Here is a 16848-nt window from a genome sequence, read left to right as displayed (position 1 = left end):
CGACCGCCAGGCGAGCGGAGTCTCTTAAAGCCGCAGTAACGCTCCGAGACGTAACGACCGCCAGGCGAGCGGAGTAATGCTGCTGGTCTTCCTCCTCAGGTATCCTCACTGCCTGCACATGCTGGAGCTGCTGCAGTACGAACACTTCAGGAAGGAGCTGGTGAACGCTCAGTGCACCAAGTTCATCGACGAGCAGCAGCTGCTCCACTGGCAGCACTACTCCAGGAAACGCACCCGGCTGCAGCAGGCGCTCGCTGAGCAGCAGCCGCCGCAGCAGCAGCCACCGCCACACGGGAACGCCGCCGCCAAGTGACGAGGTCACCGGAAGACGGCGTGGGGACGGAGCTCGACCGGTGCTGGATTCATGGACGTGGATGTTTGAGACGGACAATATACATTTCTTTTTCTTTTACGCGTAAACATTTTTGATTCAGATCCCTGAAATGTGACCTGAGTGAGACACTTTACAGTGAAACAATCAGCTCGTCAGTGCTCTGTGGTAGAATATAATATACTCTACCACAGAGCTACACTGATCAGCTGATACTGTGTGTGAGTGTGAGTGTGAGTGTGAGAGTGAGAGAGAGAGAGAGAGAATAATGACAGAGCAGCAGCTTGTTTGAACTTCCTGTTGGATTCATTGAAGTGAATCATTTTGTTAATGAACTCTTAAACTCTCAGCAGCTGAAGCTCCAACATTCAGTCACAGATCTGCTCATGAAGTTTAAGAACACAAACTCAGTGGATGAAAGGAAACGTGATGACAAACGGATCCGATACAGAAATGTTTTTTCCATTTCAGTCGACACAAACTATGTTCAGCAAAATCAAAGTTTTAATCAGAAAATATCTTTCAGACGAGACGTTTCACAATAAATCTGTTATTTCACAGACGTCTGATGTCTTTTTTAAATCCGTCCACTGAGTTTGTGTTCTGAACTTTCTTCCCTGATAAACATCATGCTGTGTATGAACAAGAAGTTTATTGATTAACAAAAAGAAGTTTATTGATTAATATGACGTGATGACAGAGAGAGGTTTCAGGTTTTAAAGGTGATTTTCACAGATCAGCTGCAGCCTGTAATGTGAGATAAACAGTTACAAACACAGTGAGGGGTTCTTATACAGATATGCATTATTATCTAGTGGTTCCAGTGTTTTTACTTTGTTTTTAATAAAATGTTTGATATTTGAATCTTTCAGTTATTCATTGATTTGGTGATTTGGTAGTAAGTATTTTATGGCTTTATTACTGAGATGAATAGTGATTCACATTCACTTTTTCTTTTAATATGTTTTTCTAGTATTTATACAAAATAAATACAGACTTACATAAACATTTATTATCATTTATTTTACATTTATGTATGTGCTGATTAATTCCCAATATGTTTTATATTTGTGTGTCAGTTTCAGCCTTTTATTAATTTAATTTAATTATTCATTTCAGTATTTGTTTTTATTTATTGACAGAACATTTTGTGTACATTACTATATTCCTGCTGTAGTAGAAAACATTATTTAATTAATTAAATTAGTTGGATGAAGTACAGGCCACCGGGAGACCTTTCATTTATAAATTGTCCCGTTTTTGTGCAACTTAATTTTTTTCACTCGTTTAAATTTGGAAGCGACATCGCTTTTATTCTGAAGGAGTCGAATCGGATGTTGTTTGCGTGACGTTTACCGGAACAGTCTAGACGTGGAACTGTTCTCCTCGCTACACCTCTGTATTCGAGTTAGGACGTAAAGGTGTTTATGTTAAATCTGTAACCACCGATAAATGGATGTTCACCGGTTCTCTCAATATTGAACTTTCCCCGGTTACCGCAACGGACAGACGGGACACCGGGACGGATAAAGACCGACGAAGACTACGGTATCATTTAACTTTTTGAATATTGTTGATTAAGTCCAGTATATTTGTATAAAAGTGTCCTTTTAAAGTGTATCATATAGCTAGTTAGGCTATATGAGCAGTGGATGACCCAGAATGCAACGCGTCACCTCAGTTTTAACCAATCTGTAGTTAGCTTGTTGGCTTACATTCATGATTTTAGACCTCTTTGGTTGTTTGATGGTGAAACACTGAAGAGTTTAACTTAAACACGAGCTTCAACTCAGCAGGTCAAAGTCCGGATGAACCGGTAACTCGTAGTTCAGTTCACCTCCACGTGGTGCTCGTTTTAATTTAATTAAATTAACATCATTTACAACCCGCACCACGTGAACACTTGTGCAGGTGTTAAGAAGTGTTGCTGCAGTAGAACGAGAGGTTTTCTAAAGCTCAGAGACACTACCACTGCAGTCCACAGGGGGCGACAGAACCAACACCAAGTCAAAGGTCATCTGAGTAACTCAAAGTAAAACCACCGGAATATACTTGAAGCATCAGAATTAAAAGTCCTCCTTCCCCTTCTCCTTTTTCTCTTCCTATTCTTCCTCCTCTTCCTCTGCTGGAGATCCAGGACGTACTGCTGGACCCTCTGGAGGTGAAGGGGCACTCAGGAGAACCAGAACCAGGACTGAGAGGGTCAGCCTGTCGGACCTGCTGCAGTACACTGAGAGGTATTCTAAAGGGAGTCTGGTCTCTCTTCATCAGGAGGAAGATGGCGGTGCAGCGAGTGGCGGTGATCGGTGCTGGTGCGGCGGGTCTCTGTGCAGCGAGACACATCCTGTCCAGACTGAACCGCTTTGCCCCCCCGGTGGTGTTTGAGCTCAGCGACAACGTGGGCGGAACCTGGTGCTACGACGAGCGGGTCGGGACACGCAGCAGCATCTACAGAGACCTCAGGTCTGTAACTGGTGCACTGGTGTAGTCATCAGTAGACTGGTTTTATAGTTAACTGGTTCTTTTAGACTGTAGTACACTGGTTAGTGTAACTGGTTTCTACAGCCAATGATACCAGATCTTTTTCTTCTTCTGTCAGTTTGATTTGATTGATTGCTGTTAAGATGTAAAGAGACGTTCAACAAAAATATCATGAATGTTTACTATCTTTAATCTGGCAACTTAAACTGAGTACTTGTACTTGTTTTAACAGTGTGCTTCAGTACTTTTACAGTAACAGCTGGTCTCCTTGGTCTCCTCCCAACAGGACCAACCTTCCTAAGGAGGTGATGATGTTCCCTGACTTCCCCTTTGACCCCCAGCTGGACAGCTTCCTGCCCCATCAGGAGGTCCAGAGGTACCTGGAGAGGTACTGTAGGAGCCCCGACCTCCGACCTCACATCAGGGTGAGTCGCTCCACCTCTCTCTACTGTACTACAGTATAAAGTACATGTTGTACTTTATACTGTACTACATCTCAGAGGTACATGTAGTACTTTATACTGTACTACATCTCAGAGGTACATGTAGTACTTTATACTGTACTACATCTCAGAGGTACATGTAGTACTTTATACTGTACTACAGCTCAGAGGTACATGTTGTACTTTATACTGTACTACAGCTCAGGTATATATTGTACTTTATGCTGTACTACATCTCAGAGGTACATGTAGTACTTTATACTTTACTACATCTCAGAGGTACATATTGTACTTTATACTGTACTACATCTCAGAGGTACATGTACTTTATATGTACTACAGCTCAGATGTACATATAGTACTTTATACTGTACTACATCTCAGAGGTACATATAGTACTTTATACTGTACTACAGCTCAGAGGTACATGTTGTACTTTATACTGTACTACAGCTCAGAGGTACATGTTGTACTTTTGTCTCTTTGTTTGTCAGTTCAACACATTGGTGGAAAAAGTGAGGCCTGTTGTCATGACGACAGAGGAAGAGGAGGAGAGGATGACATCATGGGAAGTGACATCATCTGATCCTTCAGGTTGTCAGACAACAGAAACCTTTGACTCGGTCTTCATCTGTTCAGGGTAAGACATGTGACATTCAGTTCATTGTTAAGTTATTTACTTCCTGCTTCCATCAAAACGCTGCGGTGTCCAGATTAAATGTGTTGATGAGGATGTTGTGATGTTTGTCTTTAGGCACTACTCTGACCCTCACATCCCTCACATCCCAGGAATAGACCGCTTTAAAGGTACAGTCATTCATATTCACAGTACATCTACTGATACTGTGAGCTCTAACACTGAATGTTAGTGGTGTAACGGACCGTTGTGGATCTGTACTGACCCCCCCCCTCACAGTTTACTGTTAACCATCAGAGTGTAAATAAAGTTTTAACGTTAACCATCAGAGTGTAAATAAAGTTTTATCGTTAACCATCCATCCATCCATTTTCCTCCGCTTATCCGGGGTCGGGTCGCGGTGGCAACAGGCCAAGCAGGCTGACCCAGACTTCCCTCTCACCGGCAACATGTTCCAGCTCATTCTGGGGGATCCCGAGGCGTTCCCAGGCCAGCTGGGAGATGTAATCCCTCCAGCATGTTCTGGGTCTTCCCCGGGGTCTCTTCCCAGTTGGACGTGCCTGGAAAACCTCCATTGGGAGGCGTCCAGGAGGCATCCTAATTAGATGCCCGAACCACCTCAGCTGACTCCTTTCGACACGAAGGAGTAGCGGCTCGACTCCAAGCTCCCTCCTGATGACCGAGCTCCTTACCCTATCTCTAAGGCTGAGCCCGGCCACCCTACGGAGGAAGCTCATTTCGGCAGAGCACCATGGCCTCAGATTTGGAGGTGCTAACTCTCATCCCCGCCACTTCACACTCGGCTGCAAACCGCCCCAGTGAATCCTGGAGGTCACGATCTGAGGAGGCTAACAGGACCACATCATCTGCAAACAGCAGAGAGGCGATCCCGAGACCCCCGAACCTGACGTTCTCCACCCCCAGGCTGCGCCTAGATATCCTGTCCATGAAAGTCACTAACAGGACCGGAGACAAAGGGCAGCCCTGGCGGAGGCCAACACCCACCGGGAACGTGTCTGACTTATTGCCGAGAATGCGGACACAGCTCCTACTGCAGTCGTACAGAGACCAGATCGCCCGTTATAATGGGTCCGGCACCCCATACTCCCGCAGCACCCCCCACTTCTCCAAGTCCACAAAGCACATGTAGACTGGTTGGGCAAACTCCCAGAACCCCTCCAGTAGTCTTGCGAGGGTAAAGAGCTGGTCCACTGTTCCACGGCGGGACGGAATCCGCATTGCTCCTCTTGAATCTGAGGTTCGACAAACGGTCAGAGCCTCCTTTCCAGCACCCTGGCATAAGCCTTCCCCGGGAGGCTGAGTAGTGTGATACCCCGGTAATTCGAGCACACTCTCCGGTCCCCCTTTTTGAAAATGGGAACCACCACCCCAGTCTGCCAGTCCATGGGCACTGATCCCGACCCCCATGCGACATTGAAGAGGCGTGTCAGCCAGGACAGCCCAACTATGTCCAGCGCTTTCAGCATCTCAGGGCGGATCTCATCCACCCCCCGGCGCCTTGCCACCAAGGAGCTTTTTGACTACCTCAGCGGCCTCTGCCAGGGATATGGGTGAGCCTCCCCCTAGATCTTCAGGCGCTGCCTCCTCTGCAGAGGACATGTTGGTCGGGTTTAGGAGTTCCTCAAAGTGCTCTTTCCACCGCCCGACTATGTCCCCTGTCCGGGTCAGCAGTTCCGCCCCCCCCTGCTGAGAACAGCCTGGGGTAAGCCCTGCTTTCCCTTCCTGAGCCAGAAGCCATGGTTTGCCAGAACCTCCTTGAGGCCAACCGAAAGTCCTTCTCCATGGCCTCCCCGAACTCCTCCCATGCCCGAGTTTTAGCATTCGCGACCACCGCAGCTACAGCCCTTCTGGCCTGCCGGTACCCGTCAGCTGCTTCGGGAGACTCCTGGGCCAACCAGGCCTTGAAGGTCTCCTTCTTCAGCTTGACGGCTTCCCTCACCTCCGGTGTCCACCACCGGGTTCTCGGGTTGCCGCCACGACAGGCACCGATGACCTTCCGGCCACAGCTCCTAGCGGCCGCGTCCACAATAGAGGCTTTGAACATGGTCCATTCGGATTCCATGTCCCCAACCTCCCTCGGGATGTGAGAGAAGTTCTTCCGGAGGTGGGAGTTAAAGACCTCCCGGACAGGGTCCTCCGCCAGACGTTCCCAGTTCACCCTCACTACACGTTTGGGCTTGCCGGGTCTTTCCAACCGGTTCTGCTCCTCTCTTCATCTGAGTGTCCAAGACATACGGCCGCAAATCAAATGATACGATTACAAAGTCGATCATTGATCTCCGGCCTAAGGTGTTCTGGTACCAGGTACACTTATGAGCCACCTTATGTTCGAACATGGTGTTCGTTATGGCCAAACCGTGGCAAGCACAGAAGTCCAATAACGAGACACCATTCGGGTTCAGATCGGGCAAGCCGTTCCTCCCAATCACCCCCCGCCAGGTTTCTCCGTCATTGCCCACGTGAGCATTGAAGTCCCCCAGGAGAACTATGGAGTCGGTAGGTGGCGCCCTTTCCAGGACCCCTCCCACCGACTCCAAGACGGCCGGATACTCTGAACTGCTGTTTGGTGCGTAAGCACAAACCACAGTCAGAGCCTTGCTCCCCGCAACCCGTAGGCACATGGAGGCGACCCTCTCATTCCCCGGGGAGAACTCCAACACAGCGGCGCTCAGCCGGGGGCTCGTGAGTATCCCCACTCCCACCCGGCGCCTCTCACCCTGGGCAACTCCGGAAAAGGACAAAGTCCAACCTCTCTCCAGGAGCTTGGTTCCAGAGCCAGCGCTGTGTGTGGAGGTGAGTCCAACTATATCTAGCTGGTATCGCTCCACCTCCTGCACCAGCTCTGGCTCTTTCCCCGCAAGCGAGGTGACGTTCCACGTCCCTAGAGCTAGTCTATGCTGCTGGCGATCGGCTCGCCCAGGCCTCCCGCCTGACCCGCCGCCCGGTCTGCATTGCACCCGACCCCGATGCTTGCCCCTGCGGGTGGTGGGTCCACAGGGTGGCTGCTCCATGCTGTTTATTCGGGCTGAGCCCGACCGGGCCCCATGGGCGAAGGCCCGGCCACCAGACGCTCGCCGACGAGCTCCCCTCCTGGGTCTGGCTCCGGGAGGGTGCCCCGGTTTCCCTGGTCCGGGCGAGGTGGCTAAAGTCCGTGGGCCGCTTATCATTAGGGTCGTTTGAATCGCTCTTAGTCTGGGCTCTCCCCCGAGACCTGTTTGCCTTGGGAGACCCTACCAGGGGCTAATGCCCCGGACAACATAGCTCCCAGGATCACTGAGCCACTCAAACTCCTCCACCACGTTATGGTGGCGATTCGCGGAGGAGTCGTTAACCATCAGAGTGTAAATAAAGTGTTAACGTTAACCATCAGAGTGTAAATAAAGTGTTAACGTTAACCATCAGAGTGTAAATAAAGTTTTACTGACTCAGTAGAACGTGTTTCTAGTCTCTGATCTCTTATCATGTTTCATTGTAAACAACCAATCAGAGGAGAGCTAGTAACGTTAGCAGCACCGCTAACGGCTAACCAACGGGAGGAGAGCTAGTAATGTTAGCAGCACCGCTAATGGCTAACCAACGGAGGTTCACCTCAGTTACATTATGATGCCTTCAGGCTCTGCTCAGTGAACATGAGTACTGGCTGAAGGTACATTATAACGTTATCATGATGTGTTCACATGTCATCTGTAAAATGTAGTTTTGATGATAAACTTGAATAAATCCAGTAGTTTGAAGGAGATGTTTTCACATGAATATAAAACAGATATTAGAGATGAATTATGAGCTGTTTACCTTCCCTCTGTAGGACAGGTGCTCCACAGTCACTCGTACAGGTGTGCAGAGCCGTTCTCAGGTCAGTCGGTGGTGGTTCTGGGAGCCAAAGCTTCAGGACTGGACATCTCCATAGAACTGGCCGGGGTCGGTGCTCAGGTAACAAAAGATAATAATGTTTAATGACATTATTAATGGATACTAATAAGGGTCCACAGGAATAAGGGCTGTACTAGCTGACGCGAACTAGCTGACGCGAACTAGCTGACGCGTACTAGCTAACATCAGCTCTCATCCTGCCAATTTCAACGGATTTGTTGTTCACAGTGTGGTATTATGAGGGATCTGTGACTACAAAGCATTAATGATCTCCCAATCACACATTTTTACTGAATGTCGTCTCCTAATAAAGATGACATTTTTTACTTGCTCGACCACAGAGTTTACTTTTAAGCATTAATGGAGTCGTCTCTCTCTCGCTCTCTTTACTCTCTCTCGCTCTCTTTACCTCTCTCTCTCTCTCTCTCTCTCTCCAGGTGACTCTGAGTCACGGCCAACCTCGTCTCACCTTTCCTCTACCTGCCGGGGTTCAACAGTCCAGTCCGGTGGTGGCGGTCGAGGAGGACGGCAGACTTCGCTTCCAGGTCACTAAAGTCCACCGGCACTAATATAAAAGAAACCCAGAAGCTCGTACACACTTTGTACCCAGCTCAGTAACGACTCTTCTAACAGATTAAAAGATGTTTTATTTACATGTGAAATAATTCAAACTGCCACATGAAGTTAAATCAGTTTTATTATTGGTCTGTAAATATTGATTGAAGAGGTTTAAACTGTGATGAGTTCAGCTGATATTCCATCAATGCTAACTCTAGACTAACCTTCTGATTCAGTCTGAAGAAGAGCTTTAAATTGATTCCAGCTTGTGCTAGGCTGCTTTTATTGTGAAACTCTTGACACTGAAACAGGAAGCTGTTCCTGTTTAAATCTAAGCTTCCAGCTCATTTCTTCTCTTCTTGTTCATCTGTTGCTCAGAGGATCTTTGTCTCTTTGAACAGAGTTTTGTTCTCCGTCTACTAAACTAAACCTCTGTTAGTAAAGAGACTTTCTAGAGTTCAGGTCTGATCAGCTCCTCTTGATGGTTTCAGAGACTGGAACAACAGACGGTGAGTTCCTGAGACATTTCAGTGAGTTTATAGTATTCAGACTTCAGAACTCTCTGTAATGTCTGCATCACGTAGGTCCAGTGAGGCCCACCTGGTCTCTGTTGAACAGGTATCCAGTCTTTCTTCTCCACAAGCTGAACTTTCCTCTCAGTTCACACTAAATAAAATGTTGCAGGACGGCTCTGAAGCTGCCGCTGATGTCCTGATGTTCTGCACCGGCTACAACTTCAGGTTTCCGTACCTGGACGGTCCTGAGCTGGGTCTGCAGATCCAGGACCACCTGATTTCCCCCCTGTACCGCCTCCTGATGCCCCCGGCCTTCCCCTCGCTCTTCTTCATCGGCTTGTGCAAGCAAATCTGCCCCTTCCCCAACTTCCACTGCCAGGTGAGCCCGAGAGCCAGCAGGTGGATCTGAACGTCCTGTCTGCGCTCATAACATAGTTACACCCAAAATAAACTGATTCAGCTTTAATTACAATAATCGGATGAAGAGGAAGCCCAAATACTCTGTTACAGTACAATGCAGTTCAAGTATTAGAAGTGTGAGTGTTCTACTCTTTACTGTCAGACAGCGGGTCTCTTCACCGCCTCAGTAAACCTCTCACAAGAGTGATTCATAACGACATAACCCGAGGAGGAGGTTTGGTTGTTGTTCAGGTCCTGTTCTCTCTGGCCGTGTTGGACGGCTCCGTGTCTCTACCGTCTCGGGTCCGGAGGGAGGACGAGGCCCGGCGAGCTCTGCTGGAGAAGGCGGAGCGCGGAGTCCAGCAGCGCCACCTGCTGGTGATGCAGCAGGAGGAGCAGTGGGAGTACTGCCAGACGCTGGCTCGGGTCGCCGGCTTCCCGCCGCTGCCGCCCGTCATACGCAGCCTGTACGAGGAGGTGTGGCGACAGCGGAGAGTTCACCCACAAAACTACCGGAGACGCAACTACCGGCTGATCGGGGACGACCGATGGGAGCAGATCAATTGATCGATGAAAAGGTTCAACAGCAGGTGTAGAGATCATGGACACAACAGTGTTATAGACTTTATAAATATCAGTTTCATACAAATAAATGAACACGTTTAAAAATAAGTCTTATGAGTTTTATGACATGTTGATTCACTTCCATCCTCGAGGCTAAGCCCCGCCCCTTCTGTTTGACTGCCATGGGACTTTATTTCATACAGAATATGAACAGTAGTCAAAGACAGATAGTTATTTAATCCAGTTTGAATATTCACATGAATTACTCGTACGATGTTTATCAATTTAACAGATATTTTGCCCGTTAAGAAACACCAACATGGCTGTTAGCTTGACTTGCTAGCTAGCTAACTTAGCTTAGATGTTAAACATACCTGCTAAGCATTAGCATGTTAGCATTGTCATTCTGAGCTCATTAGCATGCTGATGTTAGCATTTAGCTACAGCCTCACAGACAGAGATGGGCAGTATTTCTATTACTTGTATTTGAAATACGTATTTCAATTACTTTTGAGTATTTTGTATTTTGTATTTGATAGGGCCAATAAAAATCGAACGTAATTTGTAACAAAATACTTTAGAGTGGAGTAATTTTGTATTTAAAATACTCAAAATACTTTCTCCACAAATGAAAAAACAGTTCACGAGTTCAGTCTTCAGATCTTCAAGTTCAATGATTGTCTGTCAACGTAAATATTTTACTTGAGTGTGACAGATGTCAACTAGCTTGATGTATAATTCATGTCTGGGTTTGGCTACATAGCCTATTGTATATACATGGTGATGGTTATAATATCAAGCTAGCGATCGATGCTAACATGCTAATGACGCTAGCATGCTGTCTAGGCTAGTGCATAGCCAGTGTTTAGCAAGTTAACTTATCAGTGGAGTAGCTAGCTATAGGAAGAGGGAGATTGGGAGCTTGTATGTTCATGATAACCTTATCAAGAGACGTCTGACCATCTAATCTTGCACTGTGTTACAAGTTATGCTGCATCTTCTCAATGTGAATGTCATAATGTCATATCAATTACTGGCAGATAATATAGTTCACAGTTGGACATCTACTGTCATAGCCTGGCTATTTGTTCAAAAAAACAAAAAAACTTTAAATATCCAATTTATTTTATTTAAAAGGCATATTATGAAAGTATTCTTAGTTTTATTATTTCATACATTCTACAGTTGGCCAGGTGGACAACATGTCTGTGACTGTTCTTCCTTTTTGTGGGCTTCACCAGAGCTTTGTGTACATTATATATAATTATATTATATTATTATTATATTATATAGCCCAAACCTGAATGCTCTGCTATACCAAATTGTGAGAAAATGGAAAATCCAGAAAAAAGTATTTCCTATATTTTAAATACAAAATACATGTATTGTATTTTGTTACATTTTCTGGCAGCAGTATTTTGTATTTTATTTTAATACATTTATTTGAGGGGTATTTTGTATTTTGCATCAAAATACATTTTGATGTATCTTTGCCCATCTCTGCTCACAGAGCTGTTATCATGACTGCAGACGGTCAGCGATGTTTAGTTTCTACACAGGGTGTGCGTGCGTGCGGGCGGTATACATATTTGTGATTAATCAGTGAGAGAGCAGATCTGTTGCGTTAAACATGAACGAGGCCAAAGACAGCTGACGTCATCGGACGTCACCAGATATTTCACCACAAAACGTCAAAATACACAAAAAAAAAAAGAGGTCTGACATCACAGGCTGACCTGAGCTCAACAACAACGACATCATCACATGAGGGAATACATTTAGACAGTAACATGGCTGCCGTTCAGTGCTCAACATTTAAAGGGGAGCGACACCAACATTCATCACAATGTTCCCCTTTAAGCCTCTCAGGTGGACAGAATGAATCAATGAACAGATGAACTTTAATGAGCTGAGAATACAAACATTGTGAGATGTGATGTTTTGCATCAGTAAACTGAACGTCTTCGGGGGTTCTGTCGTGCTGGTCGGACAAAAACATGTGAAGATGTCGCCCATCAGCTCTTGTTTATTTGATATTTTTTTAATATATTAAAGATTATGAATATGATTTAAAAGGGCCTCGGTAAGAAGCCACATAACAGAGTTCATGTCACACCTTTCTCCCATTTCTACACAGTTCTTCTGTCAAATGAAGGTGGAAAAAAAAAAGAAAATATAAAAAATGATTGGAAAAATAATTACTACATGAGGTCTGAGTTCAAAGGTACAAATAACTAAATCAGGAGAACAACAAAGAACCAACGAATTAAATGTGATATCAAAAGTCCGCTCACATTTAAAATGTTGAAACAATGAAAATGAATTTAATTCTTTTGTGGAATTTTAAAATGATTTTACTGAGAAGTTTCTCTGCTTGTTGGTATTGTTGATGTTTCATTAAGTATGTTTACGTCAAGAAAAATGCAAAAAAAAATAAATATCACAAAAAAAGTGCGATGCGATTGATGAGCCTTCCTCACATAAATACATGAAAGACTCCTTTAATCCCTTCTTCTTCTGTGGCGGTTGAATGGCACCGACCAGCTGTTTATATGTATGATACTAATACAACAGCAGTGGACTGAAACAAGACTTCAGTCAGGTTTTATTTTTGCAGATTGTCTGGAAACTTGTTTAAAATTTGCTCTGAATTGGACGGATCGACGTCCCGGTGTCACGTTCCCCGTCACTGAAATCAAGCAACTTCCTGTTCAACTGCAGGATTCTTTCACTTTATGAAGGAACCTTCTAGACGATGACCCTCGAGGACTTGGACTCGTTCTCCACGTGCACCACCCTTTCCATCTTCTCCGCTGCCTCCTGGTCGTCCTCTCCCGCTCCGTCTTTCTTCAGGATCTTCAGCGGCCACCAGAGGGAGCCGCCCCGGTGGTCCCGGCGGACGCTGTGTTCTGCCGGCCAGCAGCAGCAGCAGGGGGCGCCCTTGTCCCCCGTCAGGAAGTACAGGAGGGCGTTGAGCCAGGCATTGCAGGACGCCAGCGGCCGCGTGACCTTGTAGCAGATGGAGATGGTCTTCATGATGTTGCAGCTGCCCAGCTGCCCCCGCCGCAGGAGCAGGAACAGCGTCCGGGTCACGTGGAAGGGCAGGAAGCAGAGCGCGAACAGCAGCGTGATGGTCACGATGGTCTTGATGGATTTCCGTCGCCGCCGGATGTAGTGCGAGTACTGCGACCCGGAGATGGAGACCGAGGTTCTCTCTCGGTCTCTGGCTCCCTCCGTCGGCCCGTCTCTCACCGGGCCGTCCTCCCCGCCCTCGAGCGAACTGGGAGGCGAGCGCAGCGTCTGAAATATCGTCCGGACCACCTGAGAGTAGCACCAGGCGATGATGACGAAGGGCACGAAGAAGCCCAGCAGGTGGAGAACGATGCCGTACGGGACGTAGTCGGCGAACTCCTCGTCGATGGCGTCGTCCCAGCAGTTCGTGTACCCGCCGTCGTCCTCCGACTGAGACACCGTAGTGTTCCCGCCTTCTCTCGCTCCTCCGGGACCGACGACCCCGCCGCCTCCTCGCTGGACGTATCCCGTCTGGGCGAACCGGAAGATGGGGCAGGTGAGGACGAAGACCACCACCCACACCAGCGCACAGGTCCACTTCACCACCCGCTTGCTCTCCAGAGTGATGGTCCTCATCGGGTGGCAGATCCCCAGGTACCTGTGGACGCACAGCCAAAGGTGATTTCGAATCAACCGCATTAATCTCTTTCTTGTTCTAGTTTTAAAAAGTCTAAACCCTCGAGGACATGAACAGACTCTATTCTAGACTATTTCTAGCTCCACACTACAAAAATCGGTGAATCTGTGAGCAACAAACCGAACTCTAAATGACCGAAGAGCCCCCGAAAAAATTCTGTTAAAAGGTCTGCAACCTGAACCCGGCTCACTCGTCTCTGAAGTCAAACATTTCAACCAGTTTCTGATTAGCTCAGAGGTCAGGAGCATCAGCTAGCTTGCTCCATTAGCCTCATTAGCATGTGTCGTAGTGTAAGCAAGTGAAAGTTCAAACGGAGACATTGACGTGACCCCAAATCTCTTCCCGGCTGATAAAGAGTCGCAGGATAAAACACATCCGTTAAGATAACGTTACATTTTGAACATGGCTTGCTAGCTCGCTAGCTTAGCTAAGCTAACGGTAATGTTGGATTTGGTGATGTCCTTTGTACCAGACGAGAGACGAAGTCCACCGATTCAAATTAAAATGATCTATTAAATAGACAAATACAAAAACGTTTGTCTCTAGCCATTGACGACTACAAAGTCTTTGCCTCTCTTGACGGACACGCCGTCAGTGAGACGTGCAAAAGTCACGCTTGACGGATAGGTAGAGCTTCAAAGATTGAAGGTTAATGTCAAGCTGCATTGTTTGACGCATCGGTGTGAGAATGTGGTATCGGCTAAGAGCACCTGTGGAAACGTGTTGGCGTGTTTCCGTGGCGTCCTACCTGTGCACGGAGATGCAGGTGAGGAAGAAGATGGAGCAGTAGAGGTTGAAGTAGAAGAGGAAGCGGACGAGGCGGCACATGAAGTCCCCGAACACCCATCGGTCCCTCAGCATGTAACTCGCCACCAGGAAGGGCAGCGACAGACCGTACATCAGGTCGGTGGTGGCCAGGTTCACCATGTAGATCAGTGAGGTGTTCCAGCGCCGCCCAGCACCGCTGCCGCAGCAGCCGCTGTGGTGGCGGCAGGAGCGCAGCAGCACCACCGAGTTGAGGGTGAGGCTGAAGAGGAAGGTCAGCGAGTAGCAGACAGGCAGGAAGACGTACTTGTAGGATTCGTCGATGCTGCAGGACGACGGCGGGACGGACGAGGTGGGCAAGGTGCCGGAGGTGTTGGGATGGTTGCTCGCCGACGCCACCAAACCGATGTCTGGAGTGGAGATTTGGCTCAATCCCATGATGAACCTCTGAAGGCTATTTCTGTCGGGGCTGGATGGGTTCAGGTTCCTCACCGGCTCACCGACGTTTCCTTCATTTGTCCTTCCTCCGATCGATCCGTCTGATCTCAGTCTGTCCTCGCCGTGGACTGAACCATGTCTCTGGTGTGCAGAAGGAGTTTCTGTGACCAAGAGGGGGGGGGGGAGACACGCCGTCATTAGTTTGGAAAACCTTGTTCACAATGTACCGCCGGCGTTTTTGCTGATGAAGACTATGTCTCGCTCAATTAGCCGCTCAATCATTAACGAAGCCTTCCGGAAACCTCCCTCCATTCATGTAGCCTCCGAGTACGGCGGGTCGGCGGACTCCTCCAGCTGCTCAGGGGTTAAAGTCCCAGTGAGATGAAAAATACACTTTTAATCTTGTGTTCATTCAAATATACGTTCATATACTGTACAAATATTAGAAAGTCAGTATCGGAGCATTTTTACATCAAATCTCTTCTGTAAAGCAAATGTTTGATGTTCCGTTCTGCATTTGGGCGTTAAAAACAATAACTTCTCCTCCGTGGTTACTTTTTTTGTTTTGTTTCAAGTTGTAACGTCGCGAGAGTAGAAAAACCAAACTGTTGTTCAGAATCAGCTTCATAAGTAAGTGTTACCGGACGAAGTGAGATGTGGACTCGTATCAAGACATAAAGAACACGTGATTTGATTTAGGACGAAGGATGTGCACATTGAATGACATCATCATTCATGGTCCCCTCAGGATGAACTGGTGAACGAGTCCTTTAACCATCTGAAATGATTTCTGTCCATTAAGTGAAGTGAAAGACAAAAGGATGAAAGGAGCACTACATTTATTTTATGGAGGTTTTTACTATTATAACAGTTTGAATGAGCAACGAGAGTCTTCTCTGTGCTGCCTGAAGGTATTTGAGAGTTTCCTGTTATAAGCAAACATTAACAATCTGACGTTTGCATTTTCTCCCTCTCAACATTTAATATAATATAAAAACATATCATCTTTTGGGACTTTTGCTCTGTAGCTCTTCTAAATCAGTTGGTTACATTCCTTTGAACATAAAGACAGAGACAGAGAAAGCAGCGACTCCTCACGTTAGAAACCAGTCAAATAATCTAGATTTTTGCTTTAAAAATCACTCAAACTACATTTTTATAACTGCTGTCAGTTTTTTAAGAGAACGCAAACATTGTAATCTGTCCAGTTAAACCAGTTTGAAGCTCTAGAGCTGTTGAGATCTGGATTGCAGCCGACCCCCATCGGGGTCTGATCAGACCTACCTTCAGTCCTCCGTGTTGCCCGTCCCGTCTCTCTGGTTCTCGGGGCTGAAGGGTCTCTGACCTTCAGCTGCTCTGTCAATAATTGATCAGCGTTCAGTCAGTCAGAACTGCAGGAATGAAACTCAATACAGGAGGAGGAGGAGGAGGCAGCTTTGCTCTGCTCTGAGATCTAGGTTTCACGTCTGCTAAATATTCATCAGATCAACCTCTCCATGAATAGATGCAGCTTAGCTTGATGCTAACGCTGCTGTGACTGATAGAATGTCAATGAACGTGCACACATCTAAAACACGACGGACATTGGGATTAACTAAATAGTTTAATTTAAATCTATATTCTGACACGTAGACCTTTAATCAGTAACTTCTGTCATTTTAAATCATTGAGATGAAATGTAATAAATCTCTCACCGCTTCCCTCCAGAGGAGCTGCTGCTGTCTCTCGTCTCCTGATGAGTCTTTAAGTAGACAGCAAAGTGAATCCAGTGACACATCAGCCCTTCCTCCTCCTCCTCCTCCTCCTACTGCTCCTCCTCCATCATGCTGAGTTAGTCCAGTGAACACACATTAGTGTGTTTGAACAATGTGAAGGTGTGTGAGTGGTCAGGCAGCAGAGGAATGAATAAACTCTATTTATTAAAACCTCATTAAATACCTGCTGCAAAAAAACTCTTTATGTGATTTATGAATTATAAATCAAACGACGAAAGCAAACTTTCACTTCTTCGTGGTGCGTTTTTTGTTTTATGTAAACAAGTAGAGAAATCATATGTACACGTGTATATATGCAACTCGTGTGTGTGTGTATATATGTATATGTATATATATGTGTGT

At 46.6% G+C, this 16848-nt stretch overlaps 3 protein-coding genes across 4 annotated transcripts; 2 read left to right on the top strand and 1 right to left on the bottom strand.

Annotated features, from left to right (window-relative positions):
• Positions 1-6: 6 nt before the first annotated feature.
• On the top strand, positions 7-1320 carry med31 (mediator complex subunit 31). Its single transcript, XM_031874198.1, has one exon. The coding sequence runs from the start codon at positions 77-79 to the stop codon at positions 311-313; it is 237 nt and encodes a 78-aa protein (XP_031730058.1). The 5' UTR covers positions 7-76; the 3' UTR covers positions 314-1320.
• A 128-nt stretch (positions 1321-1448) lies between these two features.
• Positions 1449-10268, top strand: LOC116398092 (flavin-containing monooxygenase FMO GS-OX5). 2 transcript variants are annotated; one of them, XM_031874127.1, is made up of 9 exons: positions 1449-1879; positions 2603-2794; positions 3099-3237; positions 3750-3895; positions 4010-4062; positions 7719-7843; positions 8221-8328; positions 9026-9235; positions 9508-10268. In XM_031874127.1, exons 1-9 carry the CDS (start codon positions 1788-1790, stop codon positions 9820-9822), a joined length of 1380 nt encoding a protein of 459 aa, XP_031729987.1. In that variant the 5' UTR covers positions 1449-1787; the 3' UTR covers positions 9823-10268. The 2 variants fall into 2 exon arrangements, with proteins under 2 accessions (XP_031729987.1, XP_031729990.1); XM_031874130.1 differs by lacking the exon at positions 1449-1879 and adding an exon at positions 2374-2492.
• Positions 10269-11247: 979 nt separating this feature from the next.
• LOC116398100 (P2Y purinoceptor 3) lies at positions 11248-16040 on the bottom strand. Its single transcript, XM_031874139.1, has 3 exons — positions 16016-16040; positions 14277-14892; positions 11248-13489 (listed from the first exon to the last, which is right to left on the bottom strand). The coding sequence occupies exons 2-3, from the start codon at positions 14729-14731 to the stop codon at positions 12568-12570; spliced, it is 1377 nt and encodes a 458-aa protein (XP_031729999.1). The 5' UTR covers positions 14732-14892; positions 16016-16040; the 3' UTR covers positions 11248-12567.
• Between the last annotated feature and the right edge of the window lie 808 nt (positions 16041-16848).

This window comes from Anarrhichthys ocellatus, unplaced genomic scaffold, assembly GCF_004355925.1.
Source record: "Anarrhichthys ocellatus isolate YVR2014 unplaced genomic scaffold, GSC_Weel_1.0 scaffold78, whole genome shotgun sequence".
NCBI classification, from domain to species: Eukaryota; Metazoa; Chordata; class Actinopteri; order Perciformes; family Anarhichadidae; genus Anarrhichthys; species Anarrhichthys ocellatus.
Note: the sequence above shows the minus strand (reverse complement) of the source record. Positions and strands in the feature narration are given on the sequence as shown.